The sequence below is a fragment of the Anoplopoma fimbria genome, chromosome 24 (assembly GCF_027596085.1).
Source record: "Anoplopoma fimbria isolate UVic2021 breed Golden Eagle Sablefish chromosome 24, Afim_UVic_2022, whole genome shotgun sequence".
NCBI lineage: Eukaryota > Metazoa > Chordata > Actinopteri > Perciformes > Anoplopomatidae > Anoplopoma > Anoplopoma fimbria.
In genome coordinates, this window is record NC_072472.1 from 13,804,662 (window position 1) to 13,827,704 (window position 23,043).

At 40.0% G+C, this 23,043-nt stretch overlaps 2 protein-coding genes across 2 annotated transcripts in view; one reads left to right on the forward strand and one right to left on the reverse strand.

Moving 5' to 3' along the window:
* LOC129113325 (stAR-related lipid transfer protein 13-like) overlaps positions 1–11,570 on the reverse strand; it is a 48,940-nt gene extending 37,370 nt beyond the window's left edge. Inside the window, 3 exon segments of the mRNA XM_054625551.1 lie at positions 4,634–4,664; positions 7,548–7,727; positions 11,490–11,570. Of these exon segments, the coding sequence (XP_054481526.1) occupies positions 4,634–4,652 (19 nt within the window). The 5' untranslated portion in view covers positions 4,653–4,664; positions 7,548–7,727; positions 11,490–11,570.
* Positions 11,571–19,183: 7,613 nt separating this feature from the next.
* Positions 19,184–22,032, forward strand: rfc3 (replication factor C (activator 1) 3). The gene is made up of 9 exons (XM_054625781.1): positions 19,184–19,392; positions 19,784–19,921; positions 20,082–20,149; positions 20,631–20,728; positions 20,891–21,072; positions 21,208–21,344; positions 21,460–21,558; positions 21,662–21,731; positions 21,831–22,032. Exons 1-9 carry the CDS (start codon positions 19,306–19,308, stop codon positions 22,020–22,022), a joined length of 1,071 nt encoding a protein of 356 aa, XP_054481756.1. The 5' UTR covers positions 19,184–19,305; the 3' UTR covers positions 22,023–22,032.
* Positions 22,033–23,043: the final 1,011 nt, after the last annotated feature.

Consider the following 23,043-nt stretch of genomic DNA (forward strand, 5'->3'; position numbering starts at 1 on the left):
ACGGGTCACAGGAGTGCAGATCACATGCTGATAGGAGGCCTTGTTGCTGGGTGTCTCATTTAAAAGGCACTTAGGGGTCATACACACATAGTGTGGCTTTTAGCTGTTAAAATAAGCATTTTTTTGCAGGAAAATCCTCAAGGAGTTGCTCCTTCCTCAATCTTTTTCTCTGTGCTATAGGGTTGCAGGACCACACACAAACAAATAAGTGTGTAGGCAGCTCACAAATATGCACTCATATGTGTGTGGTCAAACGCACATGCCAACACATATACACAAGTAATAGAGTTTTACAATCTTTAAGCTCATTGTCTTGGTTTTATGACCTGTAACTGTTTTGGTTACCGTGTTGTTTACAGTCGTAGCAGACAGCTGCAATCAGTGACAAAGCTCTAAACAACAACTGTATGCTGCGTAACCAGCAACAAACAGCAACCAGACACAGTTAGCAACTAGCTGGGGAAAATAGTGGAGCATTTAGCAGCTTAAGTCAGATATTTCCCTCAGAAGTTGGTGGAGACCAAACCAGAGATAAAATAAGCATGTGAATATTGGACATTTGTCATGAGCAATAAAACATATCTCCAAATGTATTTCATTATTTCTCTGTATCTGCTGGATGTCCAAATGAATAAGGTGTTTGCAGCTTGTGTGTGTGTTGCTAATTTACCCGATAACTAAGTTTAATCAAAAGTAAAATGATGATTTGGGACTTTGGTGTAAAGTTACAATTAAGACTAGTGAGAGAGTCAAGGTCAGACAATTTGGGATAGAAGCATTATACTGTATGTGTGTTTATTTGTGTATGACTGCATTTGCATGTCTTGTTGCATGTGTAATCTTAACACATGGAGACAAAAAGCAACGGAGGCAACACAGAGGATTCATAGGGAGGTTTAGGGACACAGAAATATGCAACACAGCAAACAATTACAGTGAAACAAATAAAAATGGAAAATATAAATCGATGTGGGGGTCAAGTTACAGTTTGAACGATCACAAAAGACATTAGAGGGCTGACAGACAGAGGAAAAATGAAAAGGGAGAGGTGAGGGAAGACTGGGACGAAAGCCAAATCCACTTCCAGACTTGTTAAAGCACTGCTGCACACTGCTGCAATATTCAACACACACACACACACACACATACACACACACACACACACATGCTGACTTACTAAGCCCTGAGTTAATAAGGGACCTCCTAGTATCACAAACCTTTAATGTATGCACTCTGGTGGGCCTACACATCACAGCTTCTAACACACACATGCATACACACACACACACGTTAACAGCACAACAAGCCTCCGTCATTAAGCTATAAAGGTTTATTGCAAGTTAATTGCTGAGCTAACTGCTTTTCTGTGTGAGGTATCTCATGCATAACACACAGTGGCAGTAGTAGAGGTTTTCACAGTCTCACACACATAATAACCCAACCATGACATTCATAGACACATGGACACGCTGAACCCTCAACACTTTGAGTACTTTTACGCAAGTTAAAAGAAAATGTCAAGGAAGTGTGAGACTTTACAAACGGCAGCGTGACATTACCTCAAGGAAAATGTGTGTCAGATGTCTGTTTGAGCCCTAAATGAGCTCAATCCATCCAGTCAGACATATTAAAAACATATTTACAGACATGCAAGGACAAACTAAAATAGGTGGAGATTACACACAGCCTCCCCGAACGCTTTCCAATAACGTGAAAATCTGTCGGATTATGTGCTTCTTTTTTTTTTATAATCCTCGACTGCAGTGAAAGTGTAGAGAATGTGTGTCAGTGTGTGTTTGGTTCATGTCAAGGTCATTCGTAGCTTATCAGCTGCTCTAAAATAGCAGCACTCTTCTAAAATATCTTTGAGTGGCAAGTATTACCAGAGCACTAGTAGTGTTCTCGTCAGCTTGTCTGAAACAATGTAGAGCCGGAATGAACAGCTGGGACAAAAACATGTTTTTTTTTAAATACAGTAATGCACTGGGGAGTGACAGTTTAGAGTTTTTGTTACTGACCAAAGTTGGGGCAAATTATTTGTTTTGCAAGTCATAAATTAATCTTAACTCTTGGCTATGAAGTGCAAAGTCAAGAACAACTATCGAGTTGAGTAAAGGTCCTAAACTTTGTGTTTCAAGTGTTAAACAAATATATTATCTGTCCATCTGCTGGTCACAAGTATGACTCAAGTGTTTGCACTCAAGTCCCAGGTCAAGTCCCAAGTCCTAAACTTTGAGTTTGGATTCCTAAACAAGCCATAATGTGCTCTTCACAAACTGTAATGCACTTTTAACAACAGAGTTATAACATATTACATTAACAAAATCATCATCATAAATTATTTTTTCAATTGTATTTTGTTGGGTTAAAACAAGTTTTTAAAACCAGTGCATCCGAATTTATCAACAAAGAAAAAAGATGTAGGGAATAAAGTGTCGACTTGCTGTGACCGATTATTGTAAACGTTAGGTGATTCAGGAAATATATTGATTTGTGCCACAATTTTTAAATGACATACTTTTTAATCTTTAGGCCTTAAATCAAAAGGTTTAAGTCTTTGTTAAGTCAAAAGTAATTGGTTTTAAAGTCCAAGTCCAGTTGCAAGTGCTTTCGATTTGACCAAGTCCAGTCTAAAGTTATCACATTTGTGACGACTAGTACAATTTATGTGACTGAAATCCACACCTGTGCCACATACACCTTTCCTTCCTGTGTTCACAAACTGGCCGATTAATTTCAGTAGGATTAAGTATTCAAATTTTAGCTGGCAATGAATTTCATCAAAGATTAGTTGGGTCTATGTTATGATGATTGTCACGCACTGTGTCTTCATGTGCCTTGTGTAGCTCACGTGAAGAATCAAAGGAAATGTTGCCGTCTTTTCTTTGTTTATAGATCTGGAGTGAGCATTTGAAACAGCGGAGGCAGATTATGGGTTGATTTAAAAAAAAAAAAAATGCATCTTGCCATGATGGATCTATTTAAAAGCTAACACTTTCTAGAGCTAACGCCCTGCTACATTCTACTAGGGTTTAAATGCTGAAAAATCAGGTTTTATGCATGTGTGGTAGAGCTGTTGGCACTGTGGGGGGTGACCTAAAGGATTAATCAAATGCAAACAAACTTGATATCAAGTAAAGCGCTTAAGCATTTATACAAAAATGCTCTTCCATTATTGCATATTAATTCTTCAGAAAAAAATGTGTTCCAAACAAATCCTTTCATCTTTGCAGGGATTAAACATTTTTTCTCAGGGCAAATTTGATTTAAACCACATACCATCATGGCATGCATTCCCTCATTCACACCCACAGACAAGTCACACTAAAGAACAACATCAAAAGATATACGCTAAGGATGATTACGAAAAGCTACCGCCTGATGAGGAGACCCCAGGCAGAGAACACAGGTACCAACACCAGTAGTTCTGGTTTAATCTCATGGAGAGGAATTCTCTGTTTATCTGGCAGAGAGCAGACTGAATGTCAGCTATGTGAGCAGAGATATGTGCATATCATATCCTGTCCCTATGCAGCTAAGACACGGCCCACACAGGCCGACACACACTTGATTGATTAGACAGGATTTCTGTCAAAAAGCCAATGTGTTTCCTCATATCAGAGGAGAAAATAAACACTCTCAAGTGAGAAAACAAACCATGAAGCACCAAAGCCCAAACAATGAAACTAATCTACACTTCTCGCTCAGCGCTGCCATGTTTGTATGAAATGTTTCTGTCTCTCTCGCACACAAACACACACACTTTCAACCTCGTCGTATGCCAGCAACGGCATCACCTCTGACCTCCTGCAGCCTCTGGGGCCTCATTACCCAGACTGCACCTCTCCTCCGTGGACCATTGACAGTAATGTGACCCTTGCTGTGGTCAACGGAGACATCCCAACATGCACACAGCACCCACACACACACACATACAGACAAAACACACAAAAATAAACAATCCTGCAGCCCGGCGAATGTGAGACATCTTGCTGAGTTGCAGTTAACTACAGTCGCCATGACGCCTGTGCATGTCAATCAAAAAGGGACACAGGATAAGAGATATGGACAGAGGTCAGAGTTGGACTCATTAATCATCTCCACAGACTCTCATATCACTGTCTCTGGGAACTTGAGTCCCAGAGGGAAAAGCAAAAAAAGACAAAAATTCAAACACCAAACAGGAACAAATACATGAATGTTCTTTTTAATATATTTAAAAAATAAATTAATGTTTATAAGAGATATTTTCAATAAGAAAACCTCTGTTTTTGTTCTGGTGAAAGTATGATAAGCTTCCGAGTGTTATCACAAGACAAATTCCACTAAACCAAAACTTCAAAGCATAAAGTATTTGTTTTTTTGCATGAGCTCGCCCGCATATCTTTGTTTATGCACCTGAATATGCATGTGTTGTGTATGTGTACAGGCAAGGCTGTGTGTGCATGTGCATGTGTTATAGTAGAAACAGTATATCATTACTTCTGGGTGGTTGAGGTTTGTCATATTGGGCTGGGAATCCTGTGGGAGACATTCCCAGAAGTCCAGTTTTATCCCAAAGCGAGAATGCAAACAAGCCAACTGAATGGATACTGAAAGCACACAAGACCCCCCCACCCCTCCACCCCCATACCTGCAGATCCGCTGGTCATCCTTGCAGCAGCCTGACATGGAAAGAAAGAGAAGAAAACACACAGTGAGAACCAAAACAAAAGCAAAAAGAAAAAACACAAACACATGGATTCACATGAGGACTCTCAAGCTTTGGAGAATGTAAACTCAATGTCAGCCAAAGGCAAAAGACTCAGTTTCTCCTCAATCAGCAGCAGCAGCAGCAGCAGCTACGCTGGGAAAATGAAACACGTTTGATAGTTGGTTTAACCAACAGAAACAGATGTGTGTATGTCATATGATCATATTAAAACCCACCAAGCCCTAATGGCTTATTTGTTTGAATGTCAACCAGAGCTTATTGGAATTGGAAAAGTAAAGATTATGTCGTTTAACTGGGTGACACTTGGTGAATGACACTGAATCCCCTTCAGGACAGGCAACTTAAATCATAATAAATTATGCAAATAAATTAGAGGGAATTGGAAAGGATATTGTGCTTGTGTGTGTGTGTGTGTGTGTGTGTGTGTGTGTGTGTGTGTGTGTGTGTGTGTGTGTGTGTGTGTGTGTGTGTGTGTGTGTGTGTGTGTGTGTGTGTGTGTGTGTGTGTGTGTGTGTGTGTGTGTTGTCAGTGATCTCTTAGGAATCTGTGAGCTGATCTGGAAAAAAAGAGCATGACAGAAAAAGGTCATCAAAATAGATGATAAATAAATAAATAAAAATAATAATAATAACAAGTGTAGATGAAGAAAGAGAGTGAGGGAAGACAATAAGATCAAAAACAGTCACCAACAGTAAAATCCACCAGCAACAACCCATGACGCAAATATTCAATAGCTAGAATATTAACCCAGGAAATGAAAGCTTAAGACTCTGATCATGAGGAGTACATCGCACACATATTAAGTCCCAGGATACACAGGGATTGAAAACAAATAAGGTCAGGGAACTTAATGTTCCAGATTTATTCCCTTACCAGTGTGTGAAACATAATACAAAAACAGATTGTGTAACATTAATACTGCCACTGTCATAGGAAAACACCACATCCTTACAAAGCATGGGATTGGGAGCAATAATTTACCAAATGATGCACCTGCACTTTTGCAATAACACAGGAAGTTCTGCATGATTCCCAGTGGGCTTCCCCCAGCCCTGTTATCGTGTACTGTAAATCCCTAAACACACAAGGCATCATCTTACTTGTCAATTCAAGTTTCAAAATGACAATGCACTAAAATGTCCAATGATTTAGAGTGTAATTATTTACAACAAACTCATTAAAATCATTCAAATCATAATTTAAATTTTGTATTTGTGAAATTAGGATTATTAACCAATGTAGAGCATCCAATGTAGAGCATCCAATCACCACTCGAAAATATTACTGTGCTAACACTATGTATCTGTGTGTGCGTGTGTGTGTGTGTGTGTGTATGTGTGTGTGTGTGTGTCAGTGTGTCCATGTCAGTTTGGACAGCTGTGCTTTATCAGTCACAGTTGGGGGAAAATAAACCTGCTCCTTAACATCAGTGTGATCCCACGGCCCCTGCTGCTCTCTATACCTACCTACACTTTCACATACAACACACACACACACACACACATACTCAACTAATCATTTTGACACTTCAGGATTAACTGCATACTGACCAAAGGCATGTACCAATGTATTCTGCGGTTGCATGCCATCTCTTGTGAACATCTATGTTTTGCAGCTCAAAACCCAGTAACTTATTTTTGTCTTTTTGCTGTTCAAAGACATCTAGGTAGAAATGGGATATAAAGTGACAGTTTGTCAGATGTCTTTGTTATATTTAATTGTTGACAGAAACGGAGTATGTACGCAAACTAACATACAAAACATCCATGACCACTGAGCAAAATCAGTGCACTGATGAAGACCAGGTAATGTGGTTGAAAGCGCCAAATAATGCTACTAAGTGGACATTGAATTCTATTGTCTAGAAAAAACATTCAAGCTTAATGTTTTTGTAATTAACAATTACGAAACATCAATTAAACCCATTTCCCCATTCCCTTGCTCTTTACCTCCCTTCATCTGTCTGACAGTTGTAACTGTTGAGCCGTGGTGTATTTGTTTCACTGTTGCCGCAGTGCTGACACAGAGAAAGATGACCTTGCATCCTGCTGGATGGAGCAGAGCTGGCTCATCTTTTTACTTTCACCTTATTTACACAACAGCAGGGTACATGCAGACTGGACAGAAGCCCAGAGAGAGGGAGGAGAGACGATAGAAGAAACAGAACAGAGAAAATTGAGTGTTTTCTAAAGTGAGAGTGAGCTTTGGGTAGAAGTTACCACTGTAAGGCAAAGAATATATTAAAGCAGTGCAAAGATCAAACTGTTGGTTTCAGCAGACTCTGTCATTGTCCACAATTATACAGCACAAACTAGGCCTGAGCCTGAAGGTTTCACTCAGAAGATGTTACAAATCGAGTTTGGTAGACTTTTCTCAGACAACTGGTCAACTTCTATCAATCAGACGTGTCTCTGGAGCTCCTGTCTGCAGGGTCTGCAGCAAAGTGTTAGATGTTGTTTAAAACAGCATCCATGCTGTCTCTAAAGAGTAAGTGAGGCATGATTTAACAGCAGGTTTGAACTAAGTCTGTAAGATGATCAAATAAAGGGTAAATGACAGATATTCTAAGCTTGTGATTTGGTAACCTATAGTAATAATCAGGAGACAGAAAATGTGGGTTTCACATGGGAGAAGCTGCAGTATTGTTAAGGGAATAGTACGGAGCAAGGACCATACACAAACACTCATTAAATTAATATTTTTTAACCGTAAGATTACCCACAAAATCGTTCCAATATAACTAAACAAGTTGTTGCCAGTTCTGAGATTTTTGCAGACTGATCCACCACTTTAAAACACTCCCAGAAACACACAGAAAGACAGTCTCACTCACCCTGGCCAGTCGAGCATCGAGATGCGTAGGGGACGAGAGGGACGAGCGGGTCAGCGGCCTGCTGCGGGTCAAAGGTCGGGAGTGCCGCCTGGTCAGTGGCTCAAGCTTGTCCGGAGCTCTGTTGGTGACCTTATCCTGACTTGTCGCCTGACTCTCCGTCCTGCTCACAACCGAAGCACGCTGTGAGGACAGAGAAGAAGAAGTCAGATATTGTCAAAGAAAAAGGTGCTTCTTAAACCCAATCCATGACCCTATCAAGGTAGAGTTCAGCCTTGTACTTTGAAACAGCAGTTCACAAATACAATTTCATCCATAGGCCCATCCTGTAACTTTTAAGCCAATAAGAGAAATCCTTAAAGTTCCCTGAATAACTGGAAAGTTGAACATCTCCTGGGAAACTCCAACTGCGTAGATAGATCATGTCAGTGTTATCAGAAGCTCAAGAACAGCTGCTGAGTGGACTTTGTCGTGATGCATTTCTTTCCCACATCGGGTCTTCAACTTAGCTACATCCAGCATTTTGACCTCAGTATAAAATCATCAACTAGTAAGTAGTTAAAAAATAGTAAAATGATCACCACGGTCAATCATACAAAAGGTATTTCTACTGCTAGTGTTTCTCAAGGTGACAACATATTATATTAACCCCTTTAGTTTAGTTTTCCACTTTTCTTACTCTCCAAAGATAATATGCATTTTAAATTCTCTCCTTTTTCATCATAATGCTGACAGGAAGAAACAGTTAGCCATTCTTCTCATTTGTTGGTTATTTTTTAGTGTTAAGTGCCGTTATGTCTCAAAATAAGTTATTTTTGTTGATGCCCTACCACCTTTAATATCAGTCTCTATGTAGAAGTGTCTCCTCAAGTCTCTTACCCGAGTCCCTGTCTTCATGTCACCTGCCTCTTCAGCAGCTCTCCGTAATCTGTGTTTGGTTTCTGTGGAGTATTTAGTGGAACTGGTGTTGTAGTGGGGAGTGTTTGAAGATATAAGACACTGCTGATGATGTGTCTGCCCTTCTCTCTTTCTGAAAACTCCCCGCCTTATCCAACCCATCCTCGTCCCTCTCTATCTCCACTCAGTGACTGGAAACTCCATCCGTGCTTGACCTCATGACTCAACTACTGTACCCAATTCAGTGGGAAGATCCGCTGCTGTGCTTTCCGATCTCCCCTCCCGTCCACCACTGAGCTGATAACATGGACGTGTGTGAAAATGAGAGTGAAGGAGGAATGAAATATATTTCGGTAAACAGCGTGCAAGAATCCAATCTTCGAATGCATGAACAGAGAGACATATTTTCCTTTCATCACAACATACAATGCTTGTCTATGTTGAAAATTCCCCTTCTGACCCCGTGGAACATTTCCATCATAGAGATAGCATGATGTCGTTGCTAATATTCTAACTATGCTGTCACAGTTAGAAAGCAACATCAAGGACACTGTATCCCCAAAACAAAGTGCAGTTCAAAATGAAAGTCAGTCTAATTTTGGAGTTTCCACATTTGTTACTCTTAAAGGGGAAATTTGCCAATTTTCAACAGAATCTCTATCTACTAGCTCTATAGTGTGAAAAACATCTTTAGTTCTTGCCGATGTCCTCTGTGTTTTTGGGGCCCAGTTGCAAAATCTGTTATTCTTCCTGCACCCATGTCATGAAAGTGACGTAGTTGGAGGCAAGGAAGAACCAAAGGGTTCTACTTTACCTTGGGTAGTGGTGGAACGCAATTCTATTGAAAAACCTTTTTGTTCTCTTTTCTTGTGTTACATATCCAACAGCGAAATGGCATCCCAAAATATAAGTGCAGAGGATGTGATGAGGAGGAACAATTGGACATAGTCACTGTGACGTCACCCATCAGTTTGTGGTCTGCGATTCTGAAACCTCGAGTTCAGCATTTTGGTCATCGCCTTTTAGTTTCTGGTTGTCGCTGTCTGTGTTTTTTTGCAACCAGAAGTTACGCTAGAGAGTGGAGCCAAACATAACTGAAAGCTGTATAAGACAGGTTGTAAGACGTACACATGGACATCTTCCAATACAGACAATGCCGTTGTAGCGACTTATCAATCACATCATCTATTTTACTCTAAATGGGACCATCAAAATGAATGAACATGATGCTGTATTGAAGAAAACTTGAAACAAGCAAATTGAGACAATAAACTCGAGTTAACTGAGGTAATAAATCATGTGAGTAGTAGAATCATTTTCTCATAAAATTCTATACAATCAAAGTTCTTTTTGGAAGAAGAGCAGTCGCCCCCTGATGGTGATAGAAAGAATGCCAGTTTAATGCACCTCCAAATTTGCTTGACTTTTCAGATCCAGAGGTTGATGCCTGTTCTTTGTTCAACAACAAATTTCTAAAATGTAAGGGGCTTTTTCACAGTAAATGTGATTAGGAGGGATGGTGATTAATGGATATTTTCTGATTACACTACAAACAGAAGCTTGGTTGCAGTGAAGTCTGCAGTTTTTTCTTTACTAAGCCTTCGACTTGCAATAACAAAAACGTAATTGTGGTTAGAAGATAGATATTAAATTACCAGACTGTTAGTTATTTCAAAAAAAGATCCTAATTCCTTATTACTCCTTCCTGCACCCAACTCTGAATGCCTTTTATTAGGCATTATTGTTCTGGGCGTGGGTCATTTAATCTTCATTACTGTATAAATATTTGACATTTTGAGATAAATAGTCCCGTTGCTCCTCTTCCACTACAAGGCAGGCGGCTGAACTGAACATCATCATTGATTTATCTTTTTATTGATCATAATAATGTGTTGTATTGCTTATTTTACCTTGGTGGGTTGCTGCAAAAATTCCATCCCGACTGCAAATAAAAGTTGCTTCAGTGTTACATAAAAATACTTGACAGGTAATGTGACACTAGCTAAAAGTGTCTGTTTTACTGCTGTTTTACTGGCTCGCCAGACTGTTTGATTAAGATTAGTTTGATTAAATGCTGCCTTTTTATAAGAATTCCTAAAGTTGTGTGCTGTTGGTTTAAGAGCTATTTGAGGTTACCAGATTTACACTTGGTGAGCATAATGAGGCGGCCGGAATGTAATGTGAGAGGAGAACAGAGGAGCCCAGCAGAGGACCTGGCTACAGTCTCCTTCCAGAAATTATTTTAAATAAACGTTTTAAAATAACAGTAAACTGGTGTGAACTTGGCTCTTACTACAGGACCTGTAGCTCCTGGAGGATTGATGCTGTTTCCAGATGGAGACCAGACGAGTCAAAAACCATGCCATTTAGGAAAGGCTTTAATGGCGGAAAAACAACAGGCTTGGAGCTCATCCAAACTATTATTCTTAATTAATTTACCCCTTATTAAACAGAGGAGAGACTGCAAGCCTGGAGACTGCAAGCCTGACACGTTGGGCCCACTAAGTGGGCCCAACGTGTTTGTGGTGCTCTGTATGTTGACTCAATGGTAAAGTCTTCACACTTGAGTGTGTGGGACCACGTTTGGTATGATGTTAAAAATGTATAAACTTTGTCTATATTGGTATAGATGCAAACCTAATTACTAAAGATGGAACTTTGGTAATTCAGCTACACTGACGTTGAAACAAAACTATCTATTTTTAAGTCTGATTTGAAGGTTACCCTTATGTGATTTATAAAGTTACAGTTTAAAAACATAATAATCTTAAAGTAATGATTACTTATGACTACATATACCTTCATACATGCAGAGACTCCATTATAGTTAGATTCCCTTCTCTTGAACAGAAAGTCTATCCAGACTCCATGTACACGTTTATGCAAACAACTTCCTCACGTCACCTTTATGATTTGGCCGTTCATTCATTAATTTAATCATTTGTTCATTTGTTTCTACCATGATTAATATCCAAAGCCTGTTTGAAGCGCCATATAAATGAGTCAGACTTGACTTGACTTGACTTGATTTGACTGTACTTGGCTTACCGGGGTGCTCTGCTGCTCCTCGTCGGCGTTGGCCACGTCTGAATGGGAGGAATCAGCGCTCTGGACTTCCTGGATCCCCTCATTGAGGTGATCCAACTTTTTCTTCAGCAGGGTCATGGAGTCACACTCAGCAGCCTGAACACACAGATTAAAAGACACAAACACACACATAAATATGGCTCAAGGACAAACCCTGGGGTTAACCTTGCACTGATGTATGCTGGCCTCAAAAAGATCTGCTGAACCTAACCAAACTCAGACTCCTCTTCCACCCGTCACAGCCTCCAGCCTACTCGCAGACGAATATTGAGCTTTTTTAGCCCGACTAGGGGTACACGGTGTACCCTGCACTGTGGAGGAGGTGACACCTTCCTAATGAGATTATTTTAGAGCAAGGACAAGAGAGGCTTTTGATGGCAGAGAAATGCTAAAACCAAAGATAAAGATACAGAAATAAACAGCCTTTAAATAATATAAAAACAGCAGTGTGGCCAGCGTACATTATTTAAGTGTGTTGTAATATCTGTCCACTCCATACAGCTCAGTTATGCACATACCTAAACCCTCGCTTTCCCTCTCTTTCCCTCTCCACCCATTGGTCATGGACTCTGACTGAGACACTTGTTCACAGGCCTTCCAGGAAATGAACACACTGCTTTGTTTCTGGGCTCCGCTGCCAATCCTAGAGTCCCAGAGGTTGATAGCAGCACATAGGGCCCCTTTGAGGAGCTTGAAGTCCCAAAACAGCCCCCTCACTCACACACATGCATGCATGGACACAAGTGTGCCCTCACCTACCCACCCACCCACCCACGCACACAAACACACCATTCTGTCCGCTCCCGTTTCCAAACCCCATCATGTTGACCAGTTTAAAAAATATCTGCAGTTATAGCTTTGGCAGTAAAGCCATTTCCTGTGTGTTACAGCCCCCACATCTCCAGATTCCTACACACAGAAGGCTGTCTATGTGCAGCAGGGTGCTATTTTTACCCTCACTATGGGGGACAGAGCCAGGGCGAGGGGAGAGCACAGGGAGTGGAGGCTTTTCTGTGGCATGAGCTACTGCATGAACGTACGCTGAGTGGCACGTAAAATGTGCTCATGTGAAAACAAATGCACACCATGGCATGCGCATAGACTCCCATTTGCACACTTACTTTTCTCAGCAGAGTGCTCTCAAAGTTCATACAATTTTAATAGGTCTTCTGAACACAGTATTGACGGAGGGTAGAGCTCTTAATGCATCACTGTATCTCTGGTACAAGACCATTTCATTATCAGTCTGAAAGGCTATAACACCCATTATGGTGACACATACGTCGAAGTATGAATAAATAAAGAAGTGAGGCTATCCTTGGTCTGTACAGTAAGTGTGCTCTGCAGAGCTGAAATGAAAGGTATGTGTGCATGAATCAATGACAATATCATGTTGGAACTGTAACTCAATTACAGAAGAGGGGAAGTAAGCAGCAGACACTTGCAAACAAATTCTGTTGATCCTCCAAATCCAAATAGCTAAATATAACACTGGGAATTACAGACTGATGCAAGTTATGTCTTCTGGGAATAAAAAAATGAATCTTTAAGATAATAAAGTCACACCTTCTATAAGAAAACAGATCATAGTTTGTATGCTCAAGTAAGAAAAAAAATCTATATATATAACGTTTTTAACTTGGTAAAAACAGCTGAATTAGTTGAGAAGGTAATGAGCCCAGTAAGCAAGACTGAGATTCAAAACACCTACAGAACATGTTAGGAAAACTGTCTTGATAGCGGACTTGAGTTAAACACACAAGCATGTAAGATTCATGTCACTCTAAATGCAGCTTAAATACTTGATTTTTACCCTAAATTGTTACCCACATTGTGGAGTGTGACGAAGCTGCCCAAAGCAAAATATCCCAGGAATGTGGAACCACAATGGGGCCTCTTTGACTTAACAGGTATTTAAATGAGCACTGCCTAAGCCTGTCAATAAGTGACGTAAAAGCTACTTGGTCAGACTCTAAGAAGGACATCACAAAAGGAGCGGGGGGAGAACAAATCCTTTCATTTCAGTCCAAGAGAGGAGAACAGTGTGTATTGTGCTAGAGGACTGTTATGGGAACGTGCCAGTGTCTGAGGGCCGCTCTGACAGGTGTGAGAACGCCGTCAGGGGCACGCTCACACTATTACCACGGTGGAGGCCCGCTGGTGCGATGCATGCTGGGAAGTGGTGATGCCAGGCCAGGCCAGGAGAAAAATGAGAGGAATTTACGATTAAAGTTATACCTGCCAAAATATTCCATTTTTATTCAGTTGGCCTTTTGTTTCAATACGTTTGTCTCTTTCACATCAAAAAGATTTAATATTCTAAAGAATTCAAACAATTATGAACTCTTTATCTCTAAATTGTTTGGTAGCATAACAGTCGATGTTATGATTAGATTCATTGTTGGCATGTTCACCATAACTCAAAAACAAGAAAGGTGCAAAAGAGGGAGAGTACGATGACATGCAACAGAGATGAACAAGCCAAAATCAAACCACTGACATTCTACGACATTCTACATATTTAACACGTGCATTTTTGCCTCTATGACCACCAACCCATCAGGATGCATCAACTACCCTACAGTGCAGTGTGGCCTCAGTGTACATATATGAATGATGACACCATTTATATTGTTCCTAGCTAATGTTGAAACTTTCATGGTATTCAATATATTAACATTTACACTTTTGAAAATATCTGGAAGACTGACACTCTTGGAAAAAATATAACAAGCGCCAAAGTAATTGAAAGAAGCTCATGCTGAACAGTTTGAAACAATGTGCTGCCCTCTAGTGGTGAAAGTAGGTTTCACAGTAACAAAATAGGCCTTTTTCAACTGATGACAGTTTGTCACATTATGAAATTAATGATGGCTTAATTCCATTTAGCTGCTTCAGTTTCAGGCTCATTGCTTCCTAGGACAGTTATATAGAACAGAGCCATTATTAATGTCATGAGTGCTTTTCCTACTTTGAGAAGTCAACTTGTCTGCTGTGAAAAAGGCCTCTCTGCAGCACAATGCAACACAGGCACACAGCTACTGAACTGCTTTCACTAGCAACTCTACATATTGAATAGGACTTCTTTGTCTTTGTTATCACTCTGCTCCTGTGTTGTTTTTCTTACCTGTTGTCCATTGTTCTGCAGTGTTTCCTCTTCCTCCTGGCTACCTGTGAACTCAGGTTCACATTTGTTGGTGGGCTTCTGCCGGCTGCCAGGTGCAGGTCCATTAGGCTGTGCTTCCTGTCTCTTCCTCGAGCACTTCCTGTTCCTGCTCAAGTTTCTACGGTGACGACTGACCAGGAATTCCTTATATTGTGACGCCTGAGGAAAATCATCGTCCTCATTATCGTCTGCCTCTTCCTCCTCAGTGGTGGATGAAGAGGACTCTCCAACGTCAGAGATCAACTGGTTGTCAGTGCTGCAATCATTATCATAGAACACAATGGCACTTGGCTTGTGCTTTACTATTCTTAGCAGATCCAAGGAACAGTCATGTGATGCGTTATCAGATGCTGGGAGATGGTTGCAACTGCATTTATCCATGTCGCTGCCTGTTCCAGGAACCATGTCTGAACTCTGTCTGCGTTCACAGTGTCCATTCCGCTTTGATGAAGGCTTAGTTGTATCACAGGTGGAGCTGATGTCCACCTTCAGCTCCTTCCACTTTTGATCATGACTGGCGACTGGACCCGGAACACAATGTAGCAGAGGAACAGGTTCAGACATGTTGGAGCTTTGAGTCAAGAGGGGAACTTGAGCTTGCAGGTCACTCGAAGGGACACCCACAGCCTGAGGGTAAATATGCCTGTTAGGCTGTTGTTGAACAGGCAATGCAGCTACTGGACCTTCATGCATCACTAGGGAACCAGTCCTCATCTGTTGAGCCTATTATAGTGCGTACAATGGAGACTCATTCGAACAGAGCCGGGTGGACTGTCATGAAACAAAACAGCTGCTAAAATCATGCGTGGACTGGATGGTATTTACACTTTGGCCCAAACTTGAATGGCCCAGAAAAATTCCTTTGATACCTGGGCTGGAGAGAGATGGAGAGAAAGAAAGAGACACAGAATGTAACTTTGGGCAAATGATGTCTGGATTTGCTTACAGACTCAACTGTTGCATAGTTTATCGGCCAATCGATATTTTCCCTCTCAGTAAGACGTGGCTCAGTGCTGCAGTTTGAATTTATAATTTTAGCAAAAATAAATTTCCCACTGTTTTGGATTGAATATTCTTCTAAAAGTACAAGTTATTAGAAATAATCACAAATGTGACTGGTCTATGCCAAAGTCAACAAAGTGTGTCTTCACAAAAACCCCACAGTGCACCACTCCGAAGTTCTTCTTTGACAAATGCACTGTGCTCAACCACATTGTTTTTTCCTGGTGGATATTTTTGGCTGTGCCCAACACACCCTTTCCTTACCTTGCATTTTTTTCTTTGTCTTCCAAACATGGAGTTGTGGGTCTTAAAACTAGGTTAAAATGATATCACTGTTAAACAAAGACAGTATGTATAGGTAAAACAAAAACATTCGTTTTCTACCACACACTTGCTAAAAAAAGGAATTTGTTCCCAATCTAGGCAATGTGTCAACTGGTCTCTGAAAAAATATATACTTTAAATTAACAACATCTTAATTGAAATTAAAAAAAATTAAAAAAATCTTAATCTCAATATTAACCATAATGGAGCAACTGTAACTGTTATTTCTTTCTTTAAAACACTTTTAGGAACTATAGGCTGCTTTATAAAGAAACACCAAATTCAAATTTCAACATACCAGATATTTTTGTGCGGAAGTTGTTGCCTCGAACAGCACATCCAGGTAACAAAAGTATCCAGAGGAGGCGATGTAATGCGTATACGCTGCATGAAGCCGATAATACAGAAAGAGTGAGTTTACCTCTGAAAAGACATGAAATGCTGTGAGGGGAGGAGAAAGAAAGAAAGGTTTGAGGAATGCTCTCCCCTCCTACATTACCTCAGCAAGAAGACAGTGAGTTCCACAGGCAGGTGTTTGTCCTACCTGTGCAAGTGTGTGTGTGTGTGCCTGTGTGTGTGTGCGGTGTTATTTTGCATGTAAATGCAAGCATATGCAAGAGAGAAAAAATATACATTATGCACTCAAAGCACATGAAATATAAAGTTCTCTTGTGGAAATGATGAAACAGATTAAATAGCTGCACATACATTATAAAAAATAAGACTGTGATTAAAAGAATTGGGGTCTGAGTCGCACCTTTCATCCTCCCCATTCCTCCTTTTCACTCAATGCTGTATAATACGACTCGAGGCAAAGCATTTTTCACCTTGGTAGCACATTCCTCAGCAACACATGAGGTAATGCTTTTAACATGTTCTTATCTTCTCTAAAAAAATCTCTCAGTTCTTACTGTTTGTAACTGCAGCGATGCTGTAAGCCTTGGTTAACAAAAAAGGACTTAAGGTCCTTAGAAAACTGACGATGAACTGTGGAATTCCTCAAGTTTGCCAGCAAACATTGAATTTTATGTTTTGTAGGTCAAGAGTACAAACCTGTTATTTGTATGTTAACCTTGAGTATGGTTCTGCCTGTTGAGGCCTGTTTGAGGTCTAAGGGAGAAGAGATCTGGTCAAGGTAGAGAGCGTGCTGAGATTTAAGAGTTAAGTTATTCTAATCTCAATCACGTCTATCCAACCACAATCACAAAACAATATATTATTCACAGAGGGCGAGAGCTTGTCGAGGTATAAAGATATAGGCTGCAATTCATTCACATAGAAAGGAGATCAGCGATGGAAAGTTTGAAGCAGTCTAAGTATCACAGAATGACATTTAAAAGCAACATTAGGTATTTCCACATAAGATTATCATCATGATAGTGCAGCATTAATCTTGTATCTTGAACTGTTACGTTTTTCTGAGTCATTGACAGTTGACAGTTTTCACAACAAGGTCCATGATTTATCGCCGTCAAAAGAGAATTTTATGTTGAATTTATCAAATGAAAAGGATACAAACCAAGTGCCACTGTGTTTTTGGGTGACCTGTACCTTTAAAATACATGTAATACCTTTAAAAAAACAGCATCAGCACAAGTTCAACTATGAGGCAAACTTATTCATGGGTCAAAGTGATACTTATAAATTAATATATTAAGCTATCTTGCATGAAGGAACTTGATAAACTTCCACCAGCCGTCCCAGGTGTTTCACTGTCCCACATTACTGTGATGATGGATGCTAATTAATTTAACTCAAACATGTATTTCAGTACAAGCTATGCCAACCTGCCGCAACATGCTCCTACATATACAACATTCCTGTCATAGAAAGGTATAGTTATCCGGGTCAGGCTGAAGAAAAGCAGGGAAAAGAATAAGCTGAGATAGGATACAGTACGTGATAAAACAATTAGAGAAAAGAGAGAAGAGGTTAATGAGTATTTATAACAGCTTATGATTGTCTTATGTTATGAAGTCTATAAACCAATACCACTGAGGGGAAAGCACATACAACATTTATCAAGACTAGCTGCAGAAAAACACACACTGAATTGTGTAAGCTTTGTTATCTTGGCATTGTGTACTATGGATACAGTGTAAAATATAAGACAGATCAAAACTTGATTTTGACAACAAACATTGACATGCATGAAGTCAGATAAGCAATGAAAAAATATTGCTTTCCAATTTTGTCACTGCATGACAGAAAACATGGCATTGCAATTTGGCACTTTCTTGCCTGCTGGCGGAGGAAAAATGTTAATGAATGCACTATGTGTAAAGTTTTTCTTTTCAGAAGTTGATCATAGAATAAGAACATTTAATAGGTGTAATACATAAAGCAGCACATTTATTTAGCTCCTCTAAAAAAACTATCAGCTCTCATTCTCATTATGGCTTTGAAATGACCTGGTGGTGACATCATAAGCTTTTGTTTTTGTTGAGTGGAATTAAATTCTCACATTCCTTGGTGATAACATCTTAACTTCACTGTCTTCACTGTAAACGCCTGCAAATATGCTGCAAAAAAATAGAAGATGCTATCTTTAAGAGTCCAGATTAATGTGCTAGAGGGCCCCTAGTTGGTGCAACTTTTGCTGCTGGGTCCCTTTTAACTCCTTGTCCTCCTCTGGGCTCTATCCCCATAAGACACATGTTTTGTCCAGGGTTGTCCTGTATGGTATACACACAAATCTATTTACGCCCGAACATAATAACAGAAGTCATGCAAGAGTGAATCTAGAGGTCATCTCTTGGTGGTCTGCACATATCATCACAAAAGATCAGTGGTGGAATGTAACTAAGAACTATTTTGACAGTATTTCCATTATACTGCCTCACCACTACATTTCAGAGGGAAATATTTTACTTCTTCCACCACTGCAAAAAAAAAAAAATTACTGTGACTCTGGAAATAACATTATGTTGCCCATAAACATGTCAAATACAGCGCACACTAATACTATCTGGCTACGACCACGCTTATAGTGGTGTATTTAATTACTTTATACTTTACAATACATAATTATGTCATTAAATGTTTAAAAAAATCCTATCGCTGTCAGATACAGAACATGTCAGGTGTCCAGTAGCCTGCTTACAGTGTAGTGGTAGATTTACCACACGCCTTTAGCATGTTTTTGACCCTTTCGGCTGTCCGTAGCACAAGAGGAAGTAGCAGCGCGGGTTGCCTACGAACACTATTTCGCGGGAGAGTTAGTAAACTAGACCCAAGCTGTCTGCTGTCAACACGGACGATTACAGTTATTACATTCATAACACAATGAGTTTGTGGGTGGACAAATATCGGCCGACTTCCCTCGGGAAACTCGACTATCATAAAGAGCAAGCGACTCAGCTGAAAAACCTGGTAAGAGAAGCAACCTGCATGCTATGTTAACTCTAATAAGGCTACGTTAGCATTAGCATCACACTCAATATCTGCATGTATGCTATCAACTAATTCACTTTACCCAGATCAATGATTCCCCGTTGTTAACCCAAATCATCTAGCATTACCAAGTGGCAAATAAGGCAAATGTCGTTGATAAGATAGTCCAATGAAATTTGAGCAAGTATATATATATATATATTTATTTTATTTTATATATTATTTATTTATATATATATATTATATTATATATATATATATATTCATATATATTTATTTTTATATTTATATATTATATTTTATATATATATATTATTTATATATATTTATTTTTGTATTTATATTTATATATATTTATTTATTTTTTCAGGTTCAATGTGGCGACTTCCCTCACTTGTTGGTGTACGGGCCATCAGGCGCGGGGAAGAAGACCCGCATCATGTGTCTGCTGAGGGAGCTGTATGGAGCCGGGGTGGAGAAGCTCCGCATAGAGCACCAGACCATCGTGGTGAGAGGAGATAACCCCACAGCTGCATTATAATACAATACAATACACTACAAGCAAGCAGCTTCTCCAGACACCTCTCCTCTCTGTCTCCACGAGGACACACTCAGATTGTCTGATGAAGGCTTACTTGTAACCCTGTTTTGTGTTTTTACATCTCCAGGCTCCCTCAAAGAAGAAAATTGAGATTAACATAATAGCCAGCAACTATCACTTGGAAGTCAACGCAAGGTAACTAAATGATGAAGAAGTAGCTATTCACATTTATTCAAGTACTGTACTTAATCACAGTGTCGGAGGCATTTGCGTCAGAGAATTTCTCTTAATTTCATAGAAAATGTGTTGTTTTTTTTTTACTCTAATGCATTTATTTTACAGCTTGTTGGTTACTTTGCAGATTAGGATTTATTAATAGGTCTTTATGTTTGAGTTATTATTAGCTATCTACTCTGTAACTGATGTTAGTGGTGCACTTTTCTCCAGTGAATGGTTTGTTTGGTCACTCATTCAACAAACTGAGGTGCAGGACAAAACGTGTTGATTTTTACAAGTCAGGTAAGAAATAGACCTTAGCAGGAACGATGATGTTGCTCCGCCTGTGATGGCAAACACGGGACAAGTGATTTACAGAGAAGATATGTGTGCTGTGGCAGACAAAAAAACGTAATTCATTTCTGTTGGACAATGAGTATTTCTGTTCTGTTTCTCACAGTGATGCTGGATACCAGGACCGTGTGGTGATTCAAGAGCTGATTAAAACCGTGGCTCAGTCCCAGCAGATCCAGACAAGCACCCAGAGAGAGTTCAAAGGTAGGAAAGACGCATACCTTTGTTACTTTAACATTCTTAACATTTTTAAGAATGCTCTAAAAAAAATCAAAGGATAACATCCTTCCATCAACTACTTTTCCCCGATTCCACCCTGTGCCTCTGTGAAAACATAAAATCAGACCGTCACACTTTTGTTCTCAGTGGTGTTGCTGACAGAGGTGGACAGACTCACAAAAGACGCCCAGCACGCTCTGCGCCGAACAATGGAAAAGTACATGTCCACCTGCCGTCTCATCCTCTGCTCTACCTCCACCTCTAAAGTCATTGGGCCGATACAGAGCCGTTGTCTGGCAATCAGAGTTCCTCTGCCGAGCATAGAGGAGGTGAGGTGGAGATGATGTTGTTAGTAATCCTCTGAAAGTAGCACATTAGAATACCTAAACATTGCGGCATAAGTCACGATCAAGACTACGTTTGACCTTTTAACCCCTTGTCTCTGGGTTATTGTTGTCTGCCAGGTCTGCAGTGTTTTGACATCGATCTGTAAAAAGGAGGGTCTGCTCCTCCCACCTGAGCTCGCCAAACACATCGCTGAGAAGTCTGGTCGCAACCTCCGCAAAGCCCTTTTGATGTGTGAGGCATGCAGAGTGCAGCAGTAAGTTGTCATAAAAACGTATTATCATTCCTCCACGGCATAATCTTTGGATTAGCATTGGATATTAATAAATGAAAAGGAATGTGCTTATTTATACTGCATTATTCTTTCCCAGGTATCCATTCTCTGCAGACCAAGAAGTCCCGCAGACGGACTGGGAGGTCTACCTCAGAGAAACCGCTAACGCCATCGTCAGCCAGCAGAGCCCTCAGAGGTAGGAGAGGCAAAAAGAGAGAGAAGAGGTTTAGTTTTGTTCTGTAGCAACTCAGGAAAGTTAGTCGGATTTTCTGCTGATTCCTCATCTGTGTCTGTTCCAGGTTGCTGGAGGTTCGCGCCAGGCTGTACGAGCTGCTGACTCACTGCATCCCTCCTGATATCATCATGAAGGTACCGTTTACTACACAGCATCTTCCTTTTTAATGTGTTAAATCTGCAGTGATGTTTAAGGTCAGGAGTATTCATTGTATTCGTCCAATCCTCTAACAGGGTCTGGTGACAGAGCTGTTGAGTAACTGCGATGGTCAGCTGAAGACAGAAGTGGCCCACATGGCCGCCTACTACGAACACAGACTGCAGCTGGGCAGCAAAGCCATCTACCACCTCGAGGCCTTCACCGCCAAGTTCATGGCCATCTACAAGAAGTTCATGGAAGACGGTCTGGATGGGATGATGTTTTGACTGTGAATAGAACCTGGATACTTTTCTTATCAGGATTTCGACAGCCATTGTTGCTTTCCTGATATCTTCCAGCGGACTTGATACAGATCTGGATTCTGTAAGGCTTGGTGGTGACATTAACATAACTAACCCAGAAACAAGTACGCTTTAAAGTTTGTGGCTTTCTGCCATGGATTGTTGCCCAAAACCTCAGCACTGCACATAGTTTGTAAACCTTGAACTGTCACTCTAGTGGGATAAAATAATCCAAACAGAGCAATTTTATGGTAGTATGCACTTCTTTGTATTAAAAAAAAATACTGCAAGAACGAGATGTTTACCTAAAAAATCTGCATCAGAACCAAAAAAAATGGATTTGTTTATATAAAAAAAGAAAAGGTATGATGGTGTTCTCTGGAAATGACCAGATGTGGATTTTATTATTATGAACAAACGCCTACATTACTATCTGATGTTGCTCCAGGTTTCCCAGTATGAGAGACAGACAGGAAACACAGGGAGTGAGCGAGGAGGATTAATGAAACAGCCTGAAATGAACCAGGGCTGTTCAAAGTATCTCGTTTAAATTCTACCACACCAAAAAAATGTTTTGTTATTGTTTGTTTTTTTCACCTTTTTATTTAAGGAAATGTATTGTCAAGTTGAGCACTAAGATAAGAAAGACATACTAATTACAGTCACAAAACTGCACAAAGGACATTACAAAAACGTAAAAAATAGTCTTTCGAGATGTTCTGTCAACCCATGAAGGCAAATAAAAACACCCAATTTCATCTTTCACACGTGCTATCCGAGGTTTCCTCCTTTTGGATTCTATGGTTAAATTATCTTGTGGAGTGCGAGAGGTCTCGAAAAATGGAAACCCCCCTAATGGGAGACTCTTGACTTTCCGAACGGCATTAACTCACAAGCAGTTTTGAAAAGGCCATTCTGTGATAAATACTAATCAGCTGGAACTGATAACAAGCTCAGTTTTTCTTCTTTTGCTTGAGTAATTTATAAAAAAAATAAAAAAAAATCA

What these genes read in the sequence shown, in the direction of transcription:
- rfc3 (XM_054625781.1), top strand. Translation starts at nt 19,306, where the DNA reads ATGAGTTTGTGGGTGGACAAATATCGGCCGACTTCCCTCGGGAAACTC. An exon ending in CTCTGCCGAGCATAGAGGAG is followed by an intron (nt 21,073 to 21,207) that starts GTGAGGTGGAGA and finishes GTTGTCTGCCAG; the next exon opens with GTCTGCAGTGTTTTGACATC. An exon ending in GAGGCATGCAGAGTGCAGCA is followed by an intron (nt 21,345 to 21,459) that starts GTAAGTTGTCAT and finishes ATTCTTTCCCAG; the next exon opens with GTATCCATTCTCTGCAGACC.